The 26,009-nt window shown below is 41.1% G+C and overlaps 1 protein-coding gene across 1 annotated transcript in view; it reads left to right on the top strand.

Annotated features, from left to right (window-relative positions):
* GARNL3 (GTPase activating Rap/RanGAP domain like 3) overlaps positions 1-26,009 on the top strand; it is a 152,347-nt gene that overhangs the window by 39,276 nt on the left and 87,062 nt on the right. Inside the window, exon 4 of the mRNA XM_087419035.1 lies at positions 22,897-22,971. Coding sequence (XP_087275161.1) covers positions 22,897-22,971 — 75 coding nt within the window. The remainder of the gene's footprint in view (positions 1-22,896; positions 22,972-26,009) is intronic.

The raw sequence follows: 26,009 nt of genomic DNA, 5'->3' as shown, positions 1-26,009 counted from the left end.
AACTTGAGAGGGCATCAGAATCACGTGGAGAATTTGTTACAACAGATTGCTGGGCCCCGTCCCCAGAGTTTCAAATTCAGTAGGTCTGGGGTTCACCCAGAATTTGCATTTCTAACAAGTTCTAGGATAGTATTGATGCTGCTGGTCCCAGGACCACTTGAAGAAACCCTGCCTTAGAGAATCTCACACTGGTCATCAGTTATCCCCAGCTGCTGAGGCAGCGCAGTGACCAAAAGTTCTTCAATCTATTTGTTCACATTTTTACTCTGGAACCATGATTGTGTGTGTGTGTGTTTCTAATTGACTTTTTAAACTATTATAAAGTAAATTTTAAATACGTTTTAAAATTCCATGTATAATTTCTCTGCCTTGCAACAACTGTTTTCATCTCCTTTTGGTCCTTTCCAATTTTTATAGCTACAAACCTCATTTCTACGTGGTTGTAGTCAAATTATATATATGATTTTGCATTCCTCTTTTTTCCGTTTAACTGTATTTTGTAAATGTCTTCTTCTTGTTATATGGTCGTCAAGTTACCATTTTAATTGGTGCATGATAGCCCAATATTGTGATAAACAGTGATGTGTTTAACAGTTTCCCTCCTTTTGTAAAATTAGATTGTTTCCAGTTTTCCCCTGTTAGAAATGACTTGGATGAGTGGTTGGAATGGTTGAGAAAAATGAAATGAGCCAAGTTCCATTTTTGCTGTCTAAGGATGTCTTGAAATTCTGACTCCAGTGTTTTAAGGAAGGAGACATTTTCTCTCACCTGTGAACAACAGAGTGTTATTAAATTAAAAACCATTTTATGTGTTCTGTGTTTATGAGAAAGTGAATTTAACTTTTCTTACAGCTGGTTTGATGAATATTATTGGGAGCCCAATAAATCTTGGGCATCCTGGGACTCCAGCTTTGTAGAGGGGCAGCCAGGATTCTGTAAAACTGAAGTTTTAGCATCAACTTCCCCTGATCTTGAACAGATTGGGGGGAAGTCCTTGTGAAGAACTAAGCTTGGCCATTCAGATCAGTAATGAGCGCAGATCTAGGGACTTAGTGCCCTAGGTTTAAACTGGGCATAAATTTGGTGAGTGAGAACACGGAAGCTCAGACCTCCACAGACTCATGGGAGAGTTTCTCAGCCCTTGTTCGATACTTGTTTATGGAAGGCCTACCACCACGTGTCAGGCACTGTGCTAGGCACTGCGGGGGAAGGAAAAAACCCTGCTCTCATGGAGCTAGAGTCTAGCTTTAGAAACCAACTGCCCAAACTTTTAGTCTCCAAGCTTCCTCGTAGCTGGATCCCAGCTGTGTTCCCTGCCTTAATCAGGGATTGTTTCGTTGCGTGGACAGAGATCTACTCAGTCCAGCTCAAGGATGAAGTCATTCACTGAAAGGATGTGGGTGCATCTCACAGAAATGAAGTGCAGGGCGCACAGCTGGGCCTCATGTGACTGGGAGCCATCAAGCAGCTATTTTCTCTCTTTCTCTCTGGTCCCTATGATTTCTCAGCGTGTCTGAACCATTCTCCTCTCTGCAGGCCAGCTTCCGCTGATTGCACAGTTGCCTCTCTCCAGTCCATTTTTCCCAGCAGTGGTGGTTTTTTAATACTTTTTTTTATGGTGGTAAAATATACACAACATAAAATTTACCATCTTGAAGTGTACAATTCAGGGGCATTAAGTACATTCACAGTGTTATGCAACCATCACCATTATCCACTTTCAGAACATTTGTCATCATCTCAAACAGAAACTGTACCCATTAAACAATAACTCCACATTCCCTGCTATCCCTAGCCCCTGGTAACCTCTATTCTATTTTCTGTCTCTAAGAATTTGCCTATTCTAGGTACTTCATATAAGTGGAATTATACAATATTTGTCCTTTTGTGTCTGGTTTATTTCACTTAGCATAATATTTTCAAGTTCATCCATATTATAGCATGTATCAGAATTTCATTACTTTTTATGGCTGAATAATATTCCATTGTGTGTACATACCACATTTTATCTATTCATCTATCAATGGACACTTGAGTTGTTCACATTTTGTAGCTATTGTGAACAATGTTGCTATGAATGTTGGTGTTCATAGTTCTTTGGGGTATATTAGCTGGAGTGGAATTACTGGATCATATGGTAATTCTATTTTTAACTTTTGAGGAACTCCCAAACTTTTTTCCATAGTGACTGCACCATTTTACATTTCTACCAGCAATGCACAAGGGTTCCAGTTTTTCACATTCTCACCAGCACTTGTTATTTTCCTTTTTTTAAAATAGCCATCCTAATTGGTGTGAAGTGGTGCCTCATTGTTTTGATACGCCTTTCACTAATGATGAATGATGTTAAGCATCTTTTCACGTGCTTATTGGCCATTTGTGTATCTTTGGAGAAATGGTATTCAGGTCCTTTGCCCATTTTTTAATTTGGTTGTTTCTTTTGTTGTTGAGTCCTAGGAATTATTAATATATTCTGGATATTAATTCCTCATAAGATAAATGATTTGGAAATATTTTTTCCTATTATGTGGATTGTGTTTTTACTCTGTTGACAATGTCCTTTGATGCACAAAATTTTTTAATTTTCTTGAAGTCCAATTTATTTATTTTTTCTTTTGCTGTCCATACTTTTGCTGTTATATCCAAGAAATCATTGCCAGATTCAATGTCATGAGGATTTCCCATTATGTTTTCTTCTAAGAGTTTTATAGTTGTAGATTTTACGTTTATGTCTTTGATCCATTTTGAGTTCATTTTTGTATACGGTATAAGGTAAGAGTCCAACTTCATTCTTTTGCACGTGGATATCCAGCTTTCCCAGCACCATTTGTTGAAAAGACTGTCCCTTCCCTGTTGAATGGTCTCGGCATCCTTGTTGAAAATCAATTAGCCATATATGCAAGGGTTAATTTCTGGGCTTTCTGTTCTATCTCATTGGTCTGTAGACAGGGGTCTGTCCTTATGCCAGAGTGATGTTTTAAAATGTTGACAACACAGTGTCTTTTCTTACTTAAAACCCTTCATTGGCTGCCCATTGCACTTCAAGTCCACACCCTTTACAAAGCCTTACAAGAACCCGCGTGATCCCTCTTCTGCCTTCCTCTCCCGCCTTCTCTCATGCTACTCACGCACCGTGCTTCAGACATCTGGCCTTATTTTGGTCTCTAGAACACATTGAGTTCTTCTCTGTCCCAGGGCCTTGGCACTTAGTCTTCCTTCTCCCTGGAATAGGCTTCCCCAGCACTTCTCATGGCTGGTCTCAGAAAAGCCGCCCCTGACCTCCCTATCTAAAGTAGTCCCCTTCTCTGTGCTATTCTCTAACTCAGCAGCCTATTTATTTTCTTAATAGTATTTATCACAGTCTGTATGTATTTCATTTATTTGTTTACTTACTACTCGCTCATCCACTAGAGATGAGGATGGGAACCATGTCTGTCTTGTTCATTGTTGTCTTTCTAGGCCCTGTCATATACCAAGTTCTCATTAAATGTCTTTTATTACTAAATTGATTTACAGCCCCAATCCCCCTGGTCTCACAGCTCCTTTGCCCATCATAGTCTGTTCATTCTTGAGCCCTAATTTCAAACCACAAATAGAATGTTACAGATTTGTTCCTGTGGTTCAGATGTCTATCCCTAATTCTAACAGTTGTTTTCAGGGTAGGAGGGTCATGTGTACATATGGCCTCCTATCCCCATCTCCTCAGCAAAGTTTCTGGATAGGGCAGATTTTCTCTGAACAGGATGTAGACAATAGTCAGTTTCAAAGAGCATGAGCTGGGCAGGAACCTCCCAAACGTGTCTCTAACATTCCCTCCTATAATAGGTGATTTAGAAGCATGAGGTGAAAATTTCTTCCTCGCTAGTGGACCATTATCCCTGGCACTTTTTTTAATCCCATAAACAAGGATATAGATTATGGCTCTTTATTTACCACTGTATCCCTAGTACCAAGCACAATGCTTAGCATTAGTTACTTAGTAAATATTGATTTAATGAATGAATGGTTCAATTTGGTTGAAATTAGAGAGTAGCCTAACCTATCAAACATAAGGAAAGGAGAAACAGGCCTCTTTGATTCCCCCCGACCCCTACAGATTTGGACTCATTAGCTTGCACTGCATTCCATCTAAAACATATGCCATTTTTCTTCTTGATGAATTCAAAGTCTGGTCTCTCATGGCAGCATTCGAAGCAAGGCACAGCTATTACACCATTGACCGTTCTTCATCACTTTATATCGAAAGCTGTCAGGAAAAGCATAAGATTGTTTGTAGCTTTTATTGATCTTTTCTTGGCCTTTGACTCAGTGGATAAGAAACCGATGTGTTATGAATGATAAATGGTGTGGGCACAATATAGACCTCTCCCCTGCCCAGCCCAGCTGCTGGTTCTCATATAACCCCACATCTTGATACTTTTGGAGAAGTCACAATCTGCAAGTACTGTCAAACAGCGTAGTGTACTGTCCATTCCTTTTTAAACTTGTACCTTAATGACTCAAGCCTGCATCTGGATGAGCTGCATGCTCCCTGCTGTACAGGAAAGAAACATCTAAATGCTTCTCCATGAGGATAACATGGTTTTGTTGTTATGAATTCACAGTGGCCTCAAAGGCTATCTGGCTGTACTATCTAATTACTATCAAAAGAACGGTTTATGATAAACTTGCTTGGCATCTGCAGATTTTAACATTTGAGGTTTAGACTGTTTGAGGACTCTTGAAGTCTGATACGTAGTAATTTGTATTTTTGCTCGGGCACGAATTTGAATTATGTTGTGGGACTGTTGTGCAGAAAGACGACTCTCGGTAATGAGTGATTTAGCTGCCTGTCCAGGATCCCTAACACAGCGCAGTTTTGTTCTCTATTCAGGGTTGAGTAGGCTTTTTGTTTTCAGAGGCATTTTATGAGAGAAATGATATTCTATGTAGTATTACCAAATTTAGAGATTAGTGAAGGTACCAGCATATTTCCCTCAGGAACATCAAAACATCAAGACCTCAACATTCTACAATGAAAATCATAATTTTGGCAGATGTTCTCTAATATTTAACTGCCTTGTGTCTAAGTCTTTTATAGCAGGTTGACTCACGTAGGTACCTCAAAGCACAACATTTATCTTGAGCATTCGCCAGTAAGTTAACATGGTTTAAAATTGTGAGTGCTCTTTTTGATGTTTTTGATGCCTTTGTGGGTGATTGATAATGCTGACTTTGAACCTTTTCCGGGCTTAAATTCTTGCAACCCTTTTTGGTGATGTAGAACTTTGAGATCTTAATCATATAATTATTTATGCATTAGAATGGAACCAGAAATCTTATGATTATTATTTTGTTATTATTATTATTGGTTTTAACATTAATCAAATGCTTGCTATGTACTGATCACTGAGCTAAACACTTTAGGTGCACTTACCTATTTAATCCTCACAAACAACCGTGGGCAGTAGGTATTATTTGATTATGTCACAAGCTGTGCATGCTCAGAAGACATTTGTAGATATTAAATGGATTCCCATTTAACTGATGATCTCAGAGAGGTCCCACAGCTAGTGAGTGTAGAGGTGACATTCAGACCAGGTCTGTCTGACTCCAAGAGCCCCTGCACTTGATCTCTTAGTGTATGAGCCCAAGTGCTCAGACCATGCTGCTTACAGACTTTTTTTTTTGTGAGGAAGATCAGCCCTGTGCTAACATCTGCCAATGCCTCCTCTTTTTTTGCTGAGGAAGACTGGTCCTGGGCTAACATCCGTGCCCATCTTCCTCCACTTTATATAGGACGCCGCCACAGCATGGCTTGCCAAGCCGTGCGTCAGTGCGCGCCCGGGATCCGAACCTGCGAACCCCGTGCCGCCGCAGCGGAGCACGCGCACTTAACTGCGTGCGCCACCGGGCCGGCCCCTTACGGACTGTTTTCTAAGGAAATGAGGTTGATTGTTAGAGCAAACTCCTCTGCCCTTAATCAACAGCACAGAGTAGCTCTGCTTCAGGTTTTAGCTCAAACATATAACTTCAAACTCTCTTCTATCCAAATCTTAACAAAAAGTTGGTTGTAAGAAGAATGTTCATAAAGAATTATCCACAGAGATGTCCATGCCATAAATGGTTTAAATTTAATTCCTGGATCAAGCCCAACCATAAGATAGCTAGAAACACTGGGCCTGCCTTTCTTGGTCCCTCTTAAACTTGCTTCTCTCGATCTGGGCCTTGGCATTATGCCTTTAGCTTGCACTGATGGACAGAGTGGAAAAGAGGCATATGGATCTGGATGGTATGTTTCTTGCAAGATGCTCTTGAGGATTTTTCTCAGTGTGTCACAAAGTGTCTCCTTTAAGAGGACGTATAAGAAAGATTTTTCTCAGGACAAAAAGTACCATGCTTCTCCTGAGAAGCTGCTGTGTCGTTAACCTTATAGGCAGTGGGAATCCTATAAATGACTGGGTTTTTTTTACTCTTTGACTTGGCCTCTAGGAAGCTCAGAACCCTATTTATGGCTTGCCTCTAACAGCCTTAAAGAACTTGATAACATGCAGCCTAATTTTATTCTCTGTTCTCAGTTTATTTACCCACACCTAATTTTCCCTTGTTCTGAGTTTGATCTGCATCTAATTTTATCCTTTGAGTAAGATATATTTCAGTAAGCTATTTTAAATCTTTTTAAAAAAAAAAATAAGATAGAGCATAAACAAAGAAAGTATTTCTGTATCCAGCCCTTAACAGCACATACTTTGTCCCCCGTGGATGGTAGCCTGGTTCATAGAATGTTTTTGATCCTTGTCTCCTCCCCACCCTACTTTCTGATATGGTGTGATTTTATGACCTATTTTCTTAGGATCAACACCACTTGGGGAGAATTAGCACCACCTGACCAACCATTTGGTGACCATCTTGAGCACTGAGCTCTGTGTTAATGGTTTGGCTAGTTGGCAACATTGTACCAAATCAACTAGCTAAACACACACTGTTGTAAGAATACCAGACAAATCCTGCAAATTTTCCCAGGCAAAATCAACCCTGGGAACAGCCGCTTCAATGATATTCGGCACCAGCGTGCTTTCTAGTTCTGCTCCCTCCCTTCTGCGGGTCCTGGGTTGTTCAGCCTCTTGCTGGTGGCCGCACAAGTCTCCCGTTCCTGGGCTGCCGCGTCTTTCCTCCTCGGGGTGATGCTCCCTGCTGCTGACCTCAGCTCAGCTCACAGTCTCTGGCTCCTACGCCTTCTGCAGGTGTCCTGGGGTCTTTGTTCACTGACTCCAGTGGTCTTCAATTGGTGGGATATAGTACCTGGTGTACCATAAAACTACTTTCAAATTTTGATCAATGTATAATAGTTTTTTAAAATATATAACCAGTGATACAAACTCCTAACATATTGTTTGCTTGGTTAATTCTTTAGCACAAGAAATTGAGTTTTCTGCCTTGATTGTGGTTTCTTGCATACTCAGGAGGCAAAATTCTCAAGTGTGTCTCGAACACACAGTCTTTGTTGGTGCCTGTTGGGTAATATCCTTTGCCTCTCACATCTTCCTTGTACCAAAGTGATCTCTGCCCTTCACCAGGTCCTGTTGTGTGCCTGCCTCAACTTTGAGTAACACCAGGCTCAGCAGCGTGAATCATCAGTTATAGCAAAAATAATTTTTAAATTTGATGAAAATATGTAATGTTATATACCTTTGTATACTGCTCTGATGAAGGAAATATTTTCAGTTTTCTGAAAGTTGCTTTTTAAGAACCTGTGTTTACTTCTGAATTTATGCAGGTCTACCATCAAAGTTGTAGTATTTGACAGCCATGAACACACACCCCCAAGAGTTTGGAAACCAGTCTTTTACTTCTTTCAGTGCTGTTAAATTGAAAAGGAATTTTATCTTCTTGCCAACGTTTCACCCTGAGGGCTCTGAAGATTCGGAGCTCTTTTTTAGGTCCTCAGAATAAAGTCGAACTTCCCCCTGGCAGGCAACTTGGGACAAATCTCTCTGGGGCTGCAGGACGAAGAGCATTTGAGGTTTTGTTCAGGTCTCTCTCAGTGTCCCTAAGCTGAGAGCTTTCTCCTGTCTCAGGCCAAGTGTGTATTTCCTTAGGGTACATCCATTCCATGGGTTGGAGCAGCTTCTCACCCTCTGTGTAGAGAGGGCAGTATCTGTGGGTTCTAAAAGTTGCTTCCTTTCTTTCTCCACTCGGTGAATTTAGGGAACATCATGCTCCCACATCCAGTGTCGCCTGCCCTGAGTGATTCCACAAAGGGCTCCCAGTCTCACACCCCCACTGTTACTGTTGAGCCACAACTAATATTCTTATTTATATATTGAACTATTTTACCCATTTAATTAAAGTAGTTACTTTGGGTTCCTTTGTGTGTAAGGATTGTATGTTTTTTGGCCTCATCTTTTTAATCAGTCTATGCAGTTACCACTGTGTCATGGTCTTTTAAAATATAATCTCAAACTGTGTTTGCTGAATAGATGTGAAGACTTTTTAATTACTTCTGGAGTACATTGCGCCACTCTGAATTCTCATTTTGATCCCTGCAATAGTTTCACGATTTCCCCCCTGAATTCCGCCTTTGGATGCTTCCCCTTCGTGTTCTTCCCTGAGCCTGCTCTTGCCAAGGTCACCAAGGATCTCCTTCCTGCCAAATCCGGTTGATGCTTCTAATCTTCATCTTACGGAACCACTCTGCACATGAGCCCTGTTAACACTTTCTCCAACCCTGGCCTCTGCCTCTGCTCGCTCATATTTTTCCTCCTGGCTCCCTGCCTCATGCTCTCAGCTTCTTTACAGATCCCTTCTCTTCAGCCTGGCCCTTAATTTTCATGCTCCTCTTCTCATTCTACATGCTCGTTCTTGGTGATCTTGCCTACCCCCTGGCTTCTGTTACTGCCTTCAGACTGGCAACTCGCAGATCCGTATATTCAACCCAGATCTCTGTCCACAGCATCTAGAACCATCTGCCCGAACACCTACTGGACATGTCCATGGGATGGCCTGTAGGCAACTGAACCTTAACATGCCCAAAACTGATCTCACCATCATCCCTCTTCCCCCACCCCAAACCATTGGGTAATGGCGCTACCTTCCTTTCACTTGCTCATTCCAGAAACCAGGAAATCACCCATAGCCCACATCCAATCTCTTACCAAATCCTGTTGATTATATGTTCTAAATATATTTCATAATTTTATTTATTTATTTATTTTTCCCCCAAAGCCCTAGTAGATGGTTGTGTGTCATAGCTGCACCTCCTTCCAGTTGCTGTACGTGAGACACGGCCTCAACATGGTCGGAGAAGCAGTGCGTCGGTGCATGCCCGGGATCCGAACCTGGGCCGCCAGCAGCAGAGCACGCGCGCACTTAACCGCTAAGCCACAGGGCCGGCCCTCTAAATATATTTCATAGCTAAATTGCTTTTAATTCACTTGGATGTGCATATACAATGCCAGACAGCCTTTTGAGTGATAGACAGAGATATACATACATATATACATATATATGTATGCATGGAAATAGGTATGTACTAATTTAAATTTCACAACTACCTGATGAGGTATAGATGAGGTTACTAAGTTCAAAGACATTAGTTAACTTGTCCAAGGTCACACAACTAGTAGGTTGTAGAGCTTGTCCCCCCACGTTATCCACAGTAGGTCGTACTTACTTAGAAGTTCTGTGATCTCGCCATTGTCATAGGCTGCTCCAATGCCCCTCAAACCTTATTGTACATAAAAATCACCTGAAGAGTTTGTTTGAAATTCAGGCTCTGATTTGGCATATTTGGAGTGGGCTGAATAATATGCATTTTTTCCAAGCTTCCATTGTGAAAATGGCTTTTAATTCCTCATGTGTTTTTCATTTGATCTCTTGAGGAGACAGGAATAGGAAAAGAACAGGAACATTTACTTCTATGTACTCCCCCCCTTTTTTTTTTTTTGTGAGGAAGAGTAGCCCTGAGCTAACTTCTGTTGGCAATCCTCCTCTTTTTGCTGAGGAAGATTGGCCCTAGCCTAACATCTGTGCCCATCTTCCTCTGCTTTATATGTAGGACGCCTGCCACAGCATGGCTTGATGAGCAGTGCATAGGTCTGTGCTTGGGATCCGACCCTGCAAACCCCGGGCTGCCAAAGTGGAGCTCCCAAACTTAACTACTACACCACTGGGCGGACCCCTGTACTCCCTTTTTTGTGTGACATTTGTGTCATTTCCTCTTTCTCTGAGCTTCTGGCATTTTCCCTTGCTCTCCCTGACGTCTCAAAGATTCCATTCAACAGTTTTGAAAAGATTACATCCAGTTTGTCAGCTGTGGTTAACCTGAGGCTGGGGGCTTTGATTTCCTTAATGCTGTCAAGAGTACTTTCTCAAATGTTCCACTCTGTCAGCATCATCTTTATGCTTTCAAACAAATAAACAAGTAACAACAACAACAAAACAACAACAAAAAGCCTCAGCATCTCTCTTTTGCTTATGGAATAAAGTAGGTGCTCTTTAGCTTAACATTTAAGGCTTTGCACAGTCTCACTCCAACCTATCTTTGGAGCCTTCACTCATGTGGCCCACGATCCAGCCAAACAGGCCTTTACCCACCATTACGCAGGCCTCTGGGGCCTCTCTGCCACTCCATGCTTCTAGAATGCCTTCTTGAAATATGCCTCTGCCATGTCTGTTTTCCATGCAGCCCTGCCTGATTCCCCTATGGGAAAGTCATCTTGCACTCGTTAGAACTCTGCAATTCTTTGCATTTCTCTATAGCACCTGTCATATTTTATAGTATAATTATTTGTGGGCATTTCTTACCTTTTCTAATGGGCAGGGCTCATGGTTCTTTTTTTCGTTGTATCCCCAATGGCACCTACCTCACTGCCAGATGTCCATGTATTAGCTAGAACATCAATTTTGCTAAAAATCTAGTGTCTGATAAATTCTTTTTTTCTCTTCTTAAATTCTTTATATTATTTCCCAGTCTTTGTGTGTGTATGCACATGTGCGTGCCAATATACTTTTAAATATACTTTTCTGATTGTAAAAGGAATACCTCCTCATTATAGAAAGTTTGAAATATACTGAAAAGCATGGGAAAATTAAATTCATCTGTAATCCTACCACCTATGGATAATCACTATTAAGATTTAGTGTATGTCCCTTTAGTAATTAAATTTATATACAAAATGGGTTTATGTATTTTATTGTGCTTTGTTACTTAAAAAACAAAGTATAATCTTTTTGAAGACATAAATACTCTTCCACAAACAACTTTATCTCTTCCCACCCAAATCTCTTATTTCTTTTTTATGTCTAATTGCATTGGCTGTGATTCCAGAGCAATAGTAAATGTCATGGTCGCAGGCATCCTTGTCCCGGAGTTCCAGGTAAGTTTTTCAGGCAGTGCATGAGAGTTATCTTTTCTCAGTCATTACATATCTGAGAATGTCTCGAGTTATGCCTTCCACAAGAGCAACTTGGCTGGTTTTACAATTTGAGTCATCACCTTTTCCTCTTAAAACTTCACAATTTTGATCTGTTATTGTATTAGTTTCCTAGGCCTGCCGTAACAAATTACCACAAACTGAATGGCTTAAAACAACAGAAATTTATTCTCTCGTAGTTCTGGAGGCTATAAGTCCAAAATCAAGATGTTGGCAGGGCCATGCTCCCTCTTTGAAGACTCTAGGGAAAAATCCACTCTTGCCTCCTCCAGCTTCCGGGGTTGCCAGCAATCCCTGACATCCTCTGGCTTGTAGCTGCTTCACTCCAGTCCCTGCTTCTGCATCCTATGGCCTCCTTCCCTGCCTCTTTATATCTGCATTTCCCTCTTTTCTCTTATAAAGACACGGGCTATTGGACTTATGTCCCACCCTAATCCAGTTTGACCTCATCTTAATTAATTAATTACATCTACGAAGACCCTCTTTGCAAATAAGGGCAAATTCTGAGGTTCCTCGTGGATGTAAATTTGGGGGGACACTATTCAACCCAGTACTGCTATCTTCTGCCCTTTAGTGTTCTGAAGAGAAGTCCGAGGCAGTTTAATTTATTTTCTTTCTTGGTACCTTTTCCTGCCTGGATTTTTTTTTCAGATCTTCTTCTTTATTCTTTTATTTAAAAATTTTTTCTCATAACTTCTCTGCATGTTTCTCTTTTCCTTAATTTTGTCTAAAACATTGCCTCTCTGTGATTCTTAGACCCAGGTCTTATGTCAGGGATGAATATTTCTTCTGCTATATCTTTGATTATTGCTCATTTTTTCCCCTTTAAACAGTAAGGAAGATCTTTTTCTCTGTCCTCTGTAACTGTCTTTCTTTCTCATTATTTTCATTTTGTTTTGTTCCTTTTCATTCTGGGAAAGCATCTCAAATGATGGACATGTTACTGTTTCTGTTTTCTGCAATGAACATTTTGCTTTCCTCTTCCAATGAGGATTGTAATCCTACATTTGCATTTTTTGGTCTTCTTTTTTTTTTAATTCACCTACGTCCACAGGCTTTATACACTTGTTCCAAAGATCATGCCTTCTGTCTTACTGAGGACAACAACTGCTTTTCTACAATTTTATTTTGGTTTCATAGTAAAAAATGGTGTGCTTCCTTTTTTAGTTTTCAGGATCATATGTAGCATTTTTTTCATAGCTCCCATGTTGGTTTTTATTTTTTCTTTTTACAAAATCTTCAAACAAAAACAAAGAGCTATTCAGACCTCGTGTTTTTCAACAGACAGAATGTTTAACTGGCCCCCAGCTCTCATTGTCCTTCTGAGTACTGTAGCTTCTCTGAACTAAACAGCTGGATGGCTGGTGGGTGTGCAAAGCTCTCTGATTCCCAGTGTCCCGTTGGTGTTTATCTTGTAAAGCTCTGCTGGAGTGAGATAGGATGTTCCCCATGCTTGGCTTTTGGCTGCTCTGAACCAGTGGCTCCAGAATTTATATATATACCAGGGGCTTAGGGAACTATAGGTAGCAGTCCGGTTAGAAGAAGAGTATTAACGTTTGCTTAAGAAAGTGCCATCTGTCTAGATTAAAGAATGGGGTGGAGATTATGAAGGTTAAATTTCTCCCCACCTGCAACCACACTTTGGTGTGGCCAACTGCTTGGCGTATTGACAAAACTATACTCCCCAGGATGCTCTGCAACCAGGACTCTTCCTGTGTCTCTCCCTACCTATGGCACTTTGCTTATGAAGACTGCTATTCTAAGATGGACCTTCTCTTCCTCCTTCTCTGCTTCTTGCCCAATGTTTTCTTGGAGTTAAAAAGTGATGCTAGTATGGCTGGGGCTACCTAAAAATGCAGTACTGTGCAGTAAAAGGATGACTCCCAATGTTTTATTGTTACTCTTCATATAGATCCAGTGTCCCTTAGCCAAAATAAAATGGTGGTGGGAAGTATAAAGTACCCTCCAACTTTCTGTGATGCCCCCAGATTTGCTGTTTCAGGCAACAAAGTCAGTGACCAAATATGTTTCTCAGTTCTTGTCCATTGGCCATACAGTAAGTAGAAAATGTCCTGATGTTTTGGCCATAGGATGGACAGTCAGTCTTTCTTGAGACTCATGAATTGTCATCTTTTGTGCTGAATCTTCACAGATATTTTACTGGGAAGTTGAGTATCAGGGACTGCTAGTCAGATATTATTTTAATGAGGAAGCCAAGACAGATATATTTGGAGATGGAGGGTTAGATGACAGTACCCATCATTACATTTCTCAGTAAAATAGGTGGAAAGGTCATCTCTTAGAAGAAAAGATGTTTCTGGAGTGGTGACTTGGTGACTGACAAGTCAGGGACAAGGGGAGATATAATGGGGAGTAGAAAAGGAATGGATCAAAGAATTGTGGAGTGGTAGTAAAGACCTAGCCATGGCCAAGTAGCCTGGGCTTGTTGTAGACTTGGTCATATGGAAACTTTTCTGTCTGTGAACACAGAAGAGGAAGAGTGAGAGTTTACTTGGCAGGGGGTGATTGAGAGCTGGGACTTGACTTGGTGCGCTTGAGGAGAAGTCAGCAGTACGCAAGACTTGGTATTGGTAAGTGCAGCATTGGCGTGATTAACGACAGATCCCCACCTAGAATGTATACCAAAAAGAGCCAGAGTGGGTTATAAGCTAGGTACTATGATGACAAAACTATGCCAGTGTGAGTGAGAGCATGTTTGGGGTCTTAGTAGTGGATGGCATAGCCATGAAGTCAAGTGAGCTTATTAGATTTGAGAAAGCAGAAGAACATGAGCTCAAAGACATCAGATAGATCACTATGATGGATGTTGAGTTTGCTGAGGATGTTGGCCAGGGATGATGATAATAAAAACACTGAGCCCAGATCCGAGGCCTTGGTGGTTCTCCTTCAGCCAACATTTATTCTCCTGGCTGGAGACTCTTCTAACCAACCTGGGTGTTCTGACATGCACCCTGGTGCTCAGCACTCCAGCTGCCCAGCCCCCCAATCTTTTCCCTGTCCCTTGGCACAGGCAGAATAGGATTGAGGTGAAGAGTGGGAGGAAGAGAACACCTCCTCTGGTCCCTGCACCCTACTCCCTTGCCTCTTCCTCTAGGTTGTGGAAGTGAACTGAGGGTGACCAGGAGACAGGACCCAGGAGCAGCACTCACCAGTCAGGGGATGGCTCATTCTACCCATATTTAGGCTGTATCTCCCCCACCCCCTTTGTTTTGATGGAAACATTTAAACTTTCTTTCATCCCTTCTGAGCAGTATTTCTAAGTCAGGTATGTGTGTTTGTCTGTGATTTGCATATATACCTCAAATGGGTCTTCCTGACCAGTATTTGAAGTCTTAAAAAATCTGCTTTTGTTGGAAATCATTTCTCAAAGGTCCTGTACCTCTTCCAGAATAAATTACATTATAGCAATAAAACCTTCTCCAGCTCCCCCTGGGCAGAGTTAGTCTCTCCAGCCTCCCACCTCCCCCAGCACCCCATACTTGCTTCTGTTGTGGCATTTAACCAGGTTGTGTTGTGATTTATCTGTTTATGTGTCTCTCTCTCTCTCCCACTAGGCTTTATGCTCCTCCAGGGCAGAGATGATGTTGCATTTGTCTTTATAAGTCCAGCAGTTAGTAGAGGCCCTGCCAAATAGGTTCTCAATAATGTTTGCTAGATAGACAAATGTTTAAATAGAGCTTCCAAGAGTTTAAATGCAGCATTAAAATGGTTTAATCATAATAACAATAATACTAATTAGAGCATTTTATATTAATCATTATCTTCTTCTTATTATTATTATTGTATATTAGATTAGTATAATATATATTTATTGAGCACTTCCTATGTCCAGGCACTATTCTAGGCTCATTACATATTTTATATTATTGAATCTTCTCCACAAGCCTAGAAGTGGCTACAATATTGCCCCCATTTTAGAGATAAGGAAACTAAAATTTAGAGAGGAAAAATTGAGTGATTTGCCCAAGGTCACACAGCTAAGGAGTGTGGAACTGAGATTTAAACCTGATCAGGTGGACGCCAAAACCCGCACTCGTAACCGCTCATTTTAAAGAGAGTAGATGGGCCCAGCCCCGTGGCCAAGTGGTTAAAGTTCTACATGCTCCACTTTGGCAGCCCAGATACACAGGTTCGGATCCCAGGCGTGGACCTACTCCACTCACCAGCCATGCTGTGGCGGTGTCTCACATACAAAAAATAATAATAATAAAAAATAAATAAAATGAAAAATATAATAAAGAGAAGAGATGATGGGGGGCTACATCTGAAATGTTTTTTTTTACTACATAGACTTTTTGAGATTTTTTTCTAGATTAAAATACTGTTCCTGTGATTTATGTACCTGAATGCCAAGTACACACTGCACAATAAACAGAGATCGCAGGGAATCCTAGCACTGATTTAGAATGGAAACAGACACCAGCCCAAAGAAACAAAACAATTAAGTACAGAAGAAAAGAGCCTTTTGTTTTGAACAATTATGTAATTGTATTAATTTAGGAAATATTCTCCTTTAATTGCCTATAATATTAAACTAATAATACTTTTATTTACAGTAGTTAATGAATAACATTTTATGCTTCCTGTTTTTTATTTTTTCTTTTAAATTAATTAGTTAAATCATACAAATGGATATTATTGCTTGGTTATTACTTTTTTTCGGAAATAAAATATCGAATACATTGAACACTGTTTAGTGTTAAATGAATCAGCTAGTTTGGCTGAGATTGGACCAAAGCCTCTACTCAGGAGGTTAAATTCCATGAATTTCCACCATTTTCAGTGTATTTAACTAATTGAAGGAGTTTCAGCCTGAGAAACCGATTTGATCTTGGTCACCAGAGTTGCATCAATGTCCAGCACGTCACAGTCCTGTCCAGTAGAACCTTCTGTGATCTGCACTGTCCAGTATAGTAGCCACATGTAGCTATTGAGCACAAGAAATGTGATTAGTGCAACTGGGGAGCTGAATGTTTTTAATTTTATTTTAGTTAATTTAAAATTAAATTTAAATGGGGCTAGTGGCTAGTATATTGGACAGTGCAAGAACCCTAAAGGAATCCCTCCCAGGACCTGGCAGATACTAGTCAAATGATCATTTGATTTGCCTTTTCCTTTTTCTCTCTTGGGCAGTCTTCCTCAGCACTGGTCATTTGGTGTATAACCAAGTCAGAGATGTTAGACAAAATAAAGTAAAATAAAATAAATATGCTGTCCTCTTTTCTTAGTATTACTCATGTAAAATATATGTTAGCACCCTTTCCCTGAACTTCTGCACCGAAACGAATACAAAAGAATTCTGCTACTGCCTGCTCTATGGAAGTGCTCCTCTGCGTTCCTGTGAGTGCGCATGCGCTGTCGTGTTGGAGGCGGGCCCTCCACCTCTCAGAAAACCCTCTGAGCCAGGGCTCCATCTATGGGGTGGTGTTCTGACAACTTCTCCAGTTCTACAAATAGTTATTGATATATTCAGATTTCTTTCTCTTCTTAAAATAATGAAACTACAAAGTTTCATATAGTGTTCTCTCATGCTTTTTAAAATCTCTCCTTAGCAGTTATATTTTCTTTGTTATCACTCTGCATGTCTGTGTTTGTTCTTTGCTTTTTAAAATCAGACTTGCTGGTGATCTCTTGGATGTGTTTATTGATTCTACTGTCTCTTTAAATCTATAATTTCTGCTCTGATCTTTTATTGATTCCTTCTCCCTGCCTTCCTTGGGTTTATTTCATTGTTCTTTTTTGTATCTTCTAGAGGTTAATGCTTACTTCATTGTTTTTATTCTTTCTTGTTTAATAATGAAAGCATTTAAGAATATGAATTTTCTTGTAAATATAGCATCTATAACAATACATATTTTAGTATGTACTGTTCTCCTTTAGTTTTCCTATTTGACCCAAGAGTTTTTTTTAGATGTATATTTTTTAATTTCCAAAAATTTTTATCCTTTTGACACTAATTTCTCATTCAGTTACATTATGCTAAAGTATGATTTGTTTCTATTTTATAGAATTTATTCATGCTTGCTTTCTGTCCAGTATTTGGTCAGTTTTTAAAAGTTTAATAGGTGTTCTTAAAAGGTGTATATTCTCTGTTTGCATCTTGATAAATTCAATATATGTCTATTAATCATGCTTATTAATTTTATTATTTGATTCCTCTATAAATCCTTACTAGTTTTTACCTTGACCTATCATAGAAACATACTAAAATTTTCCATCATAATTGTAATTTTATAAACTCCTTCTATTTATAATAATTTTTGTTTTATAATAACTGTCTATAGTTATTATAGTTTAGGAGAGAGTAGATCTATTTATCTGTGTATTATAACCTTTTTTAATTTGATTTTTTTCTCCTAAGTTCTACTTTCTGATTTTATTATTCCTTCACCATTTTCTTTTTTATTCCAACTTACCACAAGTATTTTTTACTTTGCCTTTATTTTTCATTATTGTTTTATTGTATTTAATATGTGTCTCTTGCAGCTAGTTGGATTTAATTTATGTTTCCAATCCTTGAGTCCTTTTTCTTTTAATAGAGGAGTATAACCCATTTATGTTTATTGAAATGTCAGTGCTGTTCTCTCCGTTGACCTCTAGGAGGATTTCCAGGCTCCCCTTCACTCCCTCCTTTTACCCCTTTCCCTCACTCCATCCTTCAGGAGTGCAGAGCTGGATTGATCAGATTAAAAAATATCTTACTGTCACTGAACTCCTGAGTAGGCAGAGCTACTTTTGCGAAGGTCAGAGCACACATGAGAATGTCCTTTTTGGACACTTCCCCCAGAAGAATAACAAAGGACCAGATGTGCTGCTGTGTGAGGAGACTGACCAACTCCCTCCTCTCTGCTTGCTTTGGAGTGGTAAGATCTCAGACTGCCTTGCTCTCTACTTTATTTCCAGACCTTTCAGGCCAGTCTACCTTAAATAAAGGCATTCTCTAGTTGTGGTCTAGCTCACTAATAGGGAACCTTACCAGAGAGGGCAGTTGGTCTAGGGAGTGATTTGGTTATTCTTGGGTTCTCTGTACAAAGAACATCTTAATAACACCCCAGTCCATTATGCCTTGCACTTTCTCCCAGATATGTTCTCTGTATTTTTGATAGTCATTTTCCTGTATTTATCTCAAATTGATATTCTAATTTACTCTTTTGGGGCATTTTCTTCTCAATAATTTTTGGTTCACTGTGCTCACTGCATTTCAAAATTTAGGAACCATGCTTTTCATCTGAAAGCTGATCACAGATTGTTCCATTTTCATGGATCCAGTATCCTCCCAAATTATTACAATAATTAGAGATTGCCTAAAATTTCCTTGTGCTTTTTGCAGTAAGTATGTTTCATAGAACATTTGTTCTGATACCTCAGATCCCTTACCACATTTTAAATTAGGTTCAATGATTTTTCTATTTGTTTTTCCTTATAGGGTGTTTTAGTTGGCTTAGAATGTCAAACGCGGTATAGAACAACAGTTTTTTTCTCTCTGACATCCAGCTAGGTATTCTAAGTCGAGTGGCTCTGCCCCACATGTTCAGGCTCAAGATGAATCCACTGTCTTCAATGTGGACTTCAAGGTTTCTCTGGTCATTGATGTTCTAGGCAGTGGAGAGGGAAAGACAAGTGGGAGAGGCACTTTCCCTCTCTAAAAGGCCTAGATCCCTATGTGCCACCTAGGACTTTGACCCACCTTCAAATGGAGGGAATTAAGTCAAATGGCCACCTTGAGGGAGATGTGGTCTAGCATGTGTCCAGCTACAATTCTGTTACTGTGGAAGATGGCAAGAATCCATTGTGGTGGCAGTCAGAACTCTGTACCAGGTAGGAAGAGTTAGGAGAGAGAGCTTCTAGGTTATGCAGCGTTGGCCATTTAGATGGGTTCTGGTAGACGTTGTGTCGTTCCTGAGTTGAATCTTCCAACAAAGGGAAGAGTTTAGATTTTCAATAGTTTTAACTGGCCAGATAAGAGGTTTATGAGGAATAATGGAAAGAAAACTACTGATAGAAACAGCTTCTCTGCTGTCTTAAAAGGATTTTTTTTCCTGCAGTGTTATTGTTTTCATCCCCTAGTTCACTGGAGCACTGTCTCCTTTCACACCCTAGTATACCGGTTCTTACCAGGCACCAGCCACCACGGCACCCTCTGCTTTATTTAGCCAGCTGCCCGAGCCAGCCATAAAGTTGCCGTCAGGGCAGGGGAGCTCTGGAGCTGGTTCTGGTGTCCAGAGCTGGCATAGATTTTACCCCCGGGTTTATATTCCTTGGGTCATTTCAGTGGGAATTGGCATTCATCTACTCACATATTTCTTGTTCGATAAATATTTAATGAATATCTATGCTATGTCAGGCAGGTGCTTAGCTCTGGGGAGGCAGTGGTGAAAAAAACGTAGTCACCGTCTTCATGGAGCTTAGCAGCGGGGACTAGAGGGAGTGCATGAGGAGAGAGAAGCATGAATCAAGTAATCACGCAAAGAAATGTAAATCACAGCTCTGAGAGTGCTCTGAGAACTCACAGTGGGATCATTTTTGCAGGCAGTGAGGTCAGCGAAGTCCCCTACAGTGGGGACTGCAGTGGCACTGAATGCTGAGTTCATTAGGGGAAGATGGGAGAGGAGGGCCTTCCAGGCAAGGGAGTACCCATGTGTGCACGTCCTTGGTGGGAACAGGTGGGGGTGCTGGGATAGAGGTGAGACTGTGAGACAATCAGATTTATAGTTTGCTGAAATGGCACGGGCTGCATTGTGAGGAGTGGGTTGGAGAGAAGCAATGGTGGGTCAATGTACAGACTAGTTAGAAGACGCTTGCAGTCATCCGAGTGAGAGAAGACAGTGACTTGGCTGAAGATGGTGATGATGGAGATGGTAAAGGTGATAGAGTTAAAAGTGTTAGCCTGAGGCCTGAGTTTAGTGTCTATGGGTTTAATGATCATAAGTTCAGAGGGAGCTGAATTCCTCCTAACCATCAAATCATTAAACGTGTTCTTCCTTTCTTCTTCTTGAACCTTTTAAGCAAGATAAGCAATAAGCACCTTGTTCTAATATCAGCAAAGGAAAAGGGCATTATTGCCTATGCCTGGCAGGGTCTGGAGTATAGTGGTAGACATTTCATTTGTATTTGTTGTGTGAATGAATGAATGAATGAATCAGTGAATGACTATAAGCTCTTCTCCCATGCCTTTGAGTCCTGGATGAGACTAGCTATAGTGAGGACTCTGTCTACCAACCTCTAATTCAGGGGTGTGAGTGTCACCCTCTCTCTTTATATACCCATGTCAGACATTATTAACTGTTTGCAGCTCTCTTTTCTCGCCAAGTCCAGATGAGACCTCAGAGTGCTTCTCCAAAGCCCTTGAGGCAGCCTGTACCAATAACACTTGACTTGAAAACTATTTGCTATTCCGTCTGTTTTAACAGTTAGTAGAGGCTCACAATCAAAGAAATTGACACTGAATCCTCTATACTTCCCCTGTGAAAATGGCCGTGACCCCGGGATACCTAAATTCATCTTGTTCTCATACTTTAGAATTGGCCTCTGTGTAAAGTTAGGAAACAGTCCACAAGATCCCTCACTTCTGACACCAACTGCAGAGTTCGGGAGTCCCCAAGGCCACTCTCAGGTTCTATAATTTGCTAGAAGGGGACTCGTGAACTTATTGAAAGCTGTTAAGCTCACTTATGGTTTATTACAGTGAAAGGATACAGATTAAAATCAGCCAAGAGAACAGACACATGGGACAGAGTCTGGGAGAGTTCCAAATGCAGGTTCCGGTTGTCCTCTCCCAGTCGGGTCGTGACAGCATTAACTCCTCCTGGTAACAGTGTGACCGTTCACGTGGAGTATTGCCAACCAGGGGAGCTCACCTGAGTCTTGGTGTCCAGAGGTAGATCTGATACCGTGTGACCCAAAGCCCTCACCACAAATCGCATTACTGTCCTGTGTGGCTGAAAGTCCTCAGTAAACAGACACTCACGTAGGACATTCCCAGGGCTAGAGATCACCTCCCGGGAGCCAGGAGCAAAGGCCAGACCTCTCTTTGGGCAAGGTCAGATTGTTTACCACACATCCTCTACTGCTCATTCAGTTTACCAGCACTGTAATGATCTGATGCCATAAATAGCTAAACATATACATAAAAATCTTCTTTTTATTTTTTTTATAAATTATTTTGCAAAATAAAGATTAGGTATAAGAGTTGCATCTTATCATGGATATTCTATGGACGATAGGTGGGTAGGGTAGTGGTTAGGTGAAGATAATGGGCTTCTGGAGTCTGACTGCCTGTGTTCACATCCCAGGTCTACCACGTACTAGTTATGTGACCTTAGCTAGTTCTTTTACCTTTCTCTGCCTCAGTTTCCTCATTCATAAATGAGAATAATAATAGTAGCCACATTGTGTTGTTATTATGAGAATTAAATGAGATAATACGTATTAAGGCACGAAGAGTGCATGGCATATAGAAGCACTCAATAAATATTAGATACCATTATTTTTATATTCATCATGGAAAAAATTTATCAACCTTTTTTGAATAGTTTTTCTTAGGCAAATTTGTTCATTTTCACACCTTCATATCTTTGAACACAAGTCAAAATATGAGAGAACAATCTTTCTTAAGAAATTATGTATCTGTTTTACCTGGTAAGTCCTGAGTTAGAGTGGTGAGTGCCCCTCTGGGCAAGTGTGTTCTAATGAGTCTGGGATATGGAAATTGTTGGCAGATTTTTGCTTAAATTGTGGGCGGGTTTAAAAGGTTAAAAAAAGACATGTCATTTTCCCAAGATGTGACTGAGAAATCTAGAAGATTTGGGAGAAAATAAGTGAAACCTTGAGTCAGTAATTTTAGGACTGATTTGCTGAACCCTAATCTCCTTTTCACTATCTCTTGCTAGCATCGAGCCCCTTGAAGACTGTCTGTTTGCAAGCATCGCATTGCCAGAGCTGAAATACAGTCTGCCTGCCTTGGAAGGGACTAATTGGCCTTTTGGAAACTGTTTAAAACTGAATGAAGCACAGGAGCTTTCTGTGATGTTGGTAGAGCCTTGAGTTCATGCCAGCCATTAATTGTTTTTTAGGCTTTGCTGTGAAGGCAGCTGAACTTGAGGCTTGGCTTTTGGTTTTGCCATCTGTGAGCTGCCCTTGGCCACGTGTGATGTGTGTTGAGATTGTTTCTCCAGGGAGCATCACCTTAATGTTTGTCAGTTTTGGAGTATAATTAAATTTAGATTTGATGCTCTTGTTTTCCACTCTTGTGGGCTAGGTGTTCCTCACTCTTCAGCTCCTAAAGACTGTGGGAGCCCGTTGCATGTGGACTTGGGCAATAGAGCTTCAAAAAGACGGTTAGCTTCTAGGCTGGGCCCTCCAGCTCTTGTTGGATTTGGCTTACTTATAGGACAGATACAGACAGAAGGGGCGTTGCAAATGGTGACCCAGCTACCTAACTGAGCGCTCTTTTGTCCCCTAGCTCATTTCCAGCGATGCTGATGGAGCCATCCAAAGGGCTGGAAGATTCAGAGTGGAAAATGGCTCTTCAGATGAGGTAAGGAAGCCTCCCAGTTCCTGTATTGTCACCAAGCACATGATTATGGCGCCTGTGATACAGCAGTGAGCAGGTTGTGATCCTCATTACCCAGAAGACTTGCCTAAATGGAGCCCAGGAAGGGGTAACTAGAGCTCTTCAGAACTTTGCTTGAAGCAGACGTGAAGGGGAAGTGCCATTATTCTTTGTATGGAAGGTGCTATTAATAGGGTGACACATACCCTTTAAAAGATTTATAATAAAACCAGGTAGACTCACAAAATGGCACCAAAGACAAATTCACAGCACGACACCCTTTGAGAATGGCCCCCAGAATCCCAGCTCTTCCCCTCTGCCAGGCTGGCCAGCTTGGCACTGCCATATGAGCAATATCAGGGACCAGGAGAGAGACGCAAAAAATTACTGTGATTACAAAATGTCATCTTCTTCAGAGAAGACACCAAGAAAGGAGGCGATTACTGTCCACCACTCCTCGGGCCCAAGCCCTCTTTCTGGGCTCTCCTGGTCTTCCTGACTGCAGGCCACAGAGACTCCTAGTGCTTTTCTTTCTTTTTTAAAAGTTCCACTGCCCACTCTATTCCTTGGGATCTACCCCCAAAACTGCAGAGTGTGGGGTAAGCCCCCCAATGTTTTTCTTCTTTATTGACTCTCTGAGAGGTTGCTCTTCATAGTGCTTCAGCACCCCCAGCTTTGGAGTCGCGCAAGCCTGGGTTCAAGTGCCAGCTCCCCCACCTCTTAGTTGTATGACCCTGGGCAGGTAACCCTGCCTTTCTGAGCCTTGGTTTCTTCATCTATAAAGTGGAAACTGTCTTAGGATTATTGAAAGGATTCAGCGAGCTAAGCTCGTAAAGCTGTTAACACTATGCCTGGCATATTAGTAAGCATTCAGTAAGTGATAGCTATAATAGTAATAATGGTTGTTGTTGTTGCCATAACCAGTGCTGTACAGCCAGCCTTGCCCTCCTGACCACCCCCTTAATCAAATTCTTGGTGAAGGGCTATGGATTTAACTTGAAAGGCTACAGCATTTGGGAAGTTGTTGCTCATCTTTACGTTTGGCCTTAACTTCACAAACCCATTCACCTAGACATGGGGGCAGTCCATTTCTCCATGAGGCAAAGGGGGCAGTCCCATCTTGGGCTGGACTCCTGGACAGGTGCCCACATACTTCTGGTCCAGAATGATGTCAATTGACCTATATAGAAAAAGGAACTCCTGGGGCAATTTGCTTCTGAAGCTTGGAAACAGCCCTCCCCAAATGGCCCAGCTCCTGAAATGAGACAGTCTTATCACCACAGACTCAGGCAGCCAAAGTTGTCCCCGGAGCTAAGTCAGGAGCAGAAGCATTGAGTCCTCATTTTCCACTGCTCAGAAAGCCAACAGCCACCATGCTGAGTTTCTCCTTTGAGAACCTGAGTACCAGCGACCCCAGGGATTGCTGTACCTCAAGACATCCTTCTGCTACCAAAATTTTGCAGAAGTTCAGCCCAGTCCAAAATGAACAAACCTTTCTTGACTTTCCCCATCCCACAAAAGCACTACTCTGGCCACTGCCAGGACCAGTGTCTAGAGGAAATCCACACCTCCTGGGAAAGACATAAATGGAGTTTTCACGTGGTCCTAAGATCACCGCACACTTTGGTCCTCAAACAGTCTTCACCTAGTAATGTCACCTGACCCTGCCATATGCCAGAGGACAAGTTCTGGGACCTGGTCAGGGGTTGGAAATCACCTATGGAGGATCATGGTCAGGAGTGGCTCTAGAGTCAGGCTGCCTGGGTTCAAACGGACTCGACACCTCACCAGCCGTGTGACCATGGGCAGTTCACTTACCATCTTTGGAAACATTTAATTGATTTCACAAATCATCGTGGTCTCTTGTGTTCAATACACAGTCCTATCTCAGATTGCTTCTGTGGGAAATATGATATCAAGGCCCAAACACAGTTTTCAGTTTTGTTTCTACCAAAGCCACGGAGCGTGAGTGCTCCGTTGGAGTGGCTTGGCTGGGTTTTATATGGATGGTCTTCAGTTAAAAGCTTCTGGCCAGTGTTAATGCACAGCCTGATAAAAAACCTTAGAGGAACCTGAGACCCGGAGGGGGAAAAACAGGCTTGCTCTGAGTTAGTTAAAGCAGTTAGTGCGTTAGAAGGCTGATTATAGCTGCTTTAAATTTTTCAAACCCATGAACAAACAAATTGCAAAGCAATTTCATTATGGGGTTATTTTTCCTTTAATTATTGAATTTTAAGAGCTCTTTATACAGTATGGATACTAGACCTTATCAGATATATGATTTGCAAAAATTTTCTCTCATTCTGTAGATTGTCTTTTCACTTTCTTGATTGTGTCCTTTGAAGCACACAAGTTTTTAAATTCGATGAGGTCTAGTTCATCTATTTTTTCTTTTATTGTTTGTGCTTTTCATGTCATATCTAAGGAACCATTGCCTAATCCAAGGTTGCTTGGTCACTTTTTATAGTTATTGTTCCCTTAAGATAATGTCAAATTTACCTTTTATTTTTTTAAACATAGTCGGTATAATGGTTTTGTCATCTGTGACTGATCGTTCCAATATGTGAAGTTTTTTGTGGCTCTCTACCTGTGGTTTGATTTTTCTCCTGGCATATGCTCATGGTGTGCTGTGTTTCTCTGTGTGCTTGGCTACCTCGTTGTGTGCTGTTCATTGTTCTTGAAAATAAATTTTTAGGAATAATATGACGCCTAGTAGGGAATGTGATATTGTGGTTTATAATCAGAATATATATTTGGTCTTTGTCCCAGTTCCTGGCACGGAGCTCCTAAAACCCTTGGAATTTCCTAAGTGGTGAGAGCGATAAAGGTGTCTTTCGTTATGTTAATAAGTGACTTTTGGAAAGCCCCTATGGGGGCTGGTTGCCAGTAGAGCCAACTATGTGATTAGAGGGTTAGAACTTTCTGTCCCAGCCCCGACCTCCAGGGAGGCAAAGGGGCTGGAGGTTGAGTTCAGTCACCAATGGCCAATGATCTAATCAATCATGCCTATGTACTGAAACCTC

The sequence above is a fragment of the Ceratotherium simum genome, chromosome 29 (genome assembly GCF_057802395.1).
Source record: "Ceratotherium simum simum isolate JZ-2026a chromosome 29, ASM5780239v1, whole genome shotgun sequence".
Classification (NCBI taxonomy): Eukaryota; Metazoa; Chordata; class Mammalia; order Perissodactyla; family Rhinocerotidae; genus Ceratotherium; species Ceratotherium simum.
The sequence above is the reverse complement of the archived record's forward strand: the minus strand, read 5'-3'. Positions and strand labels throughout refer to the sequence as shown.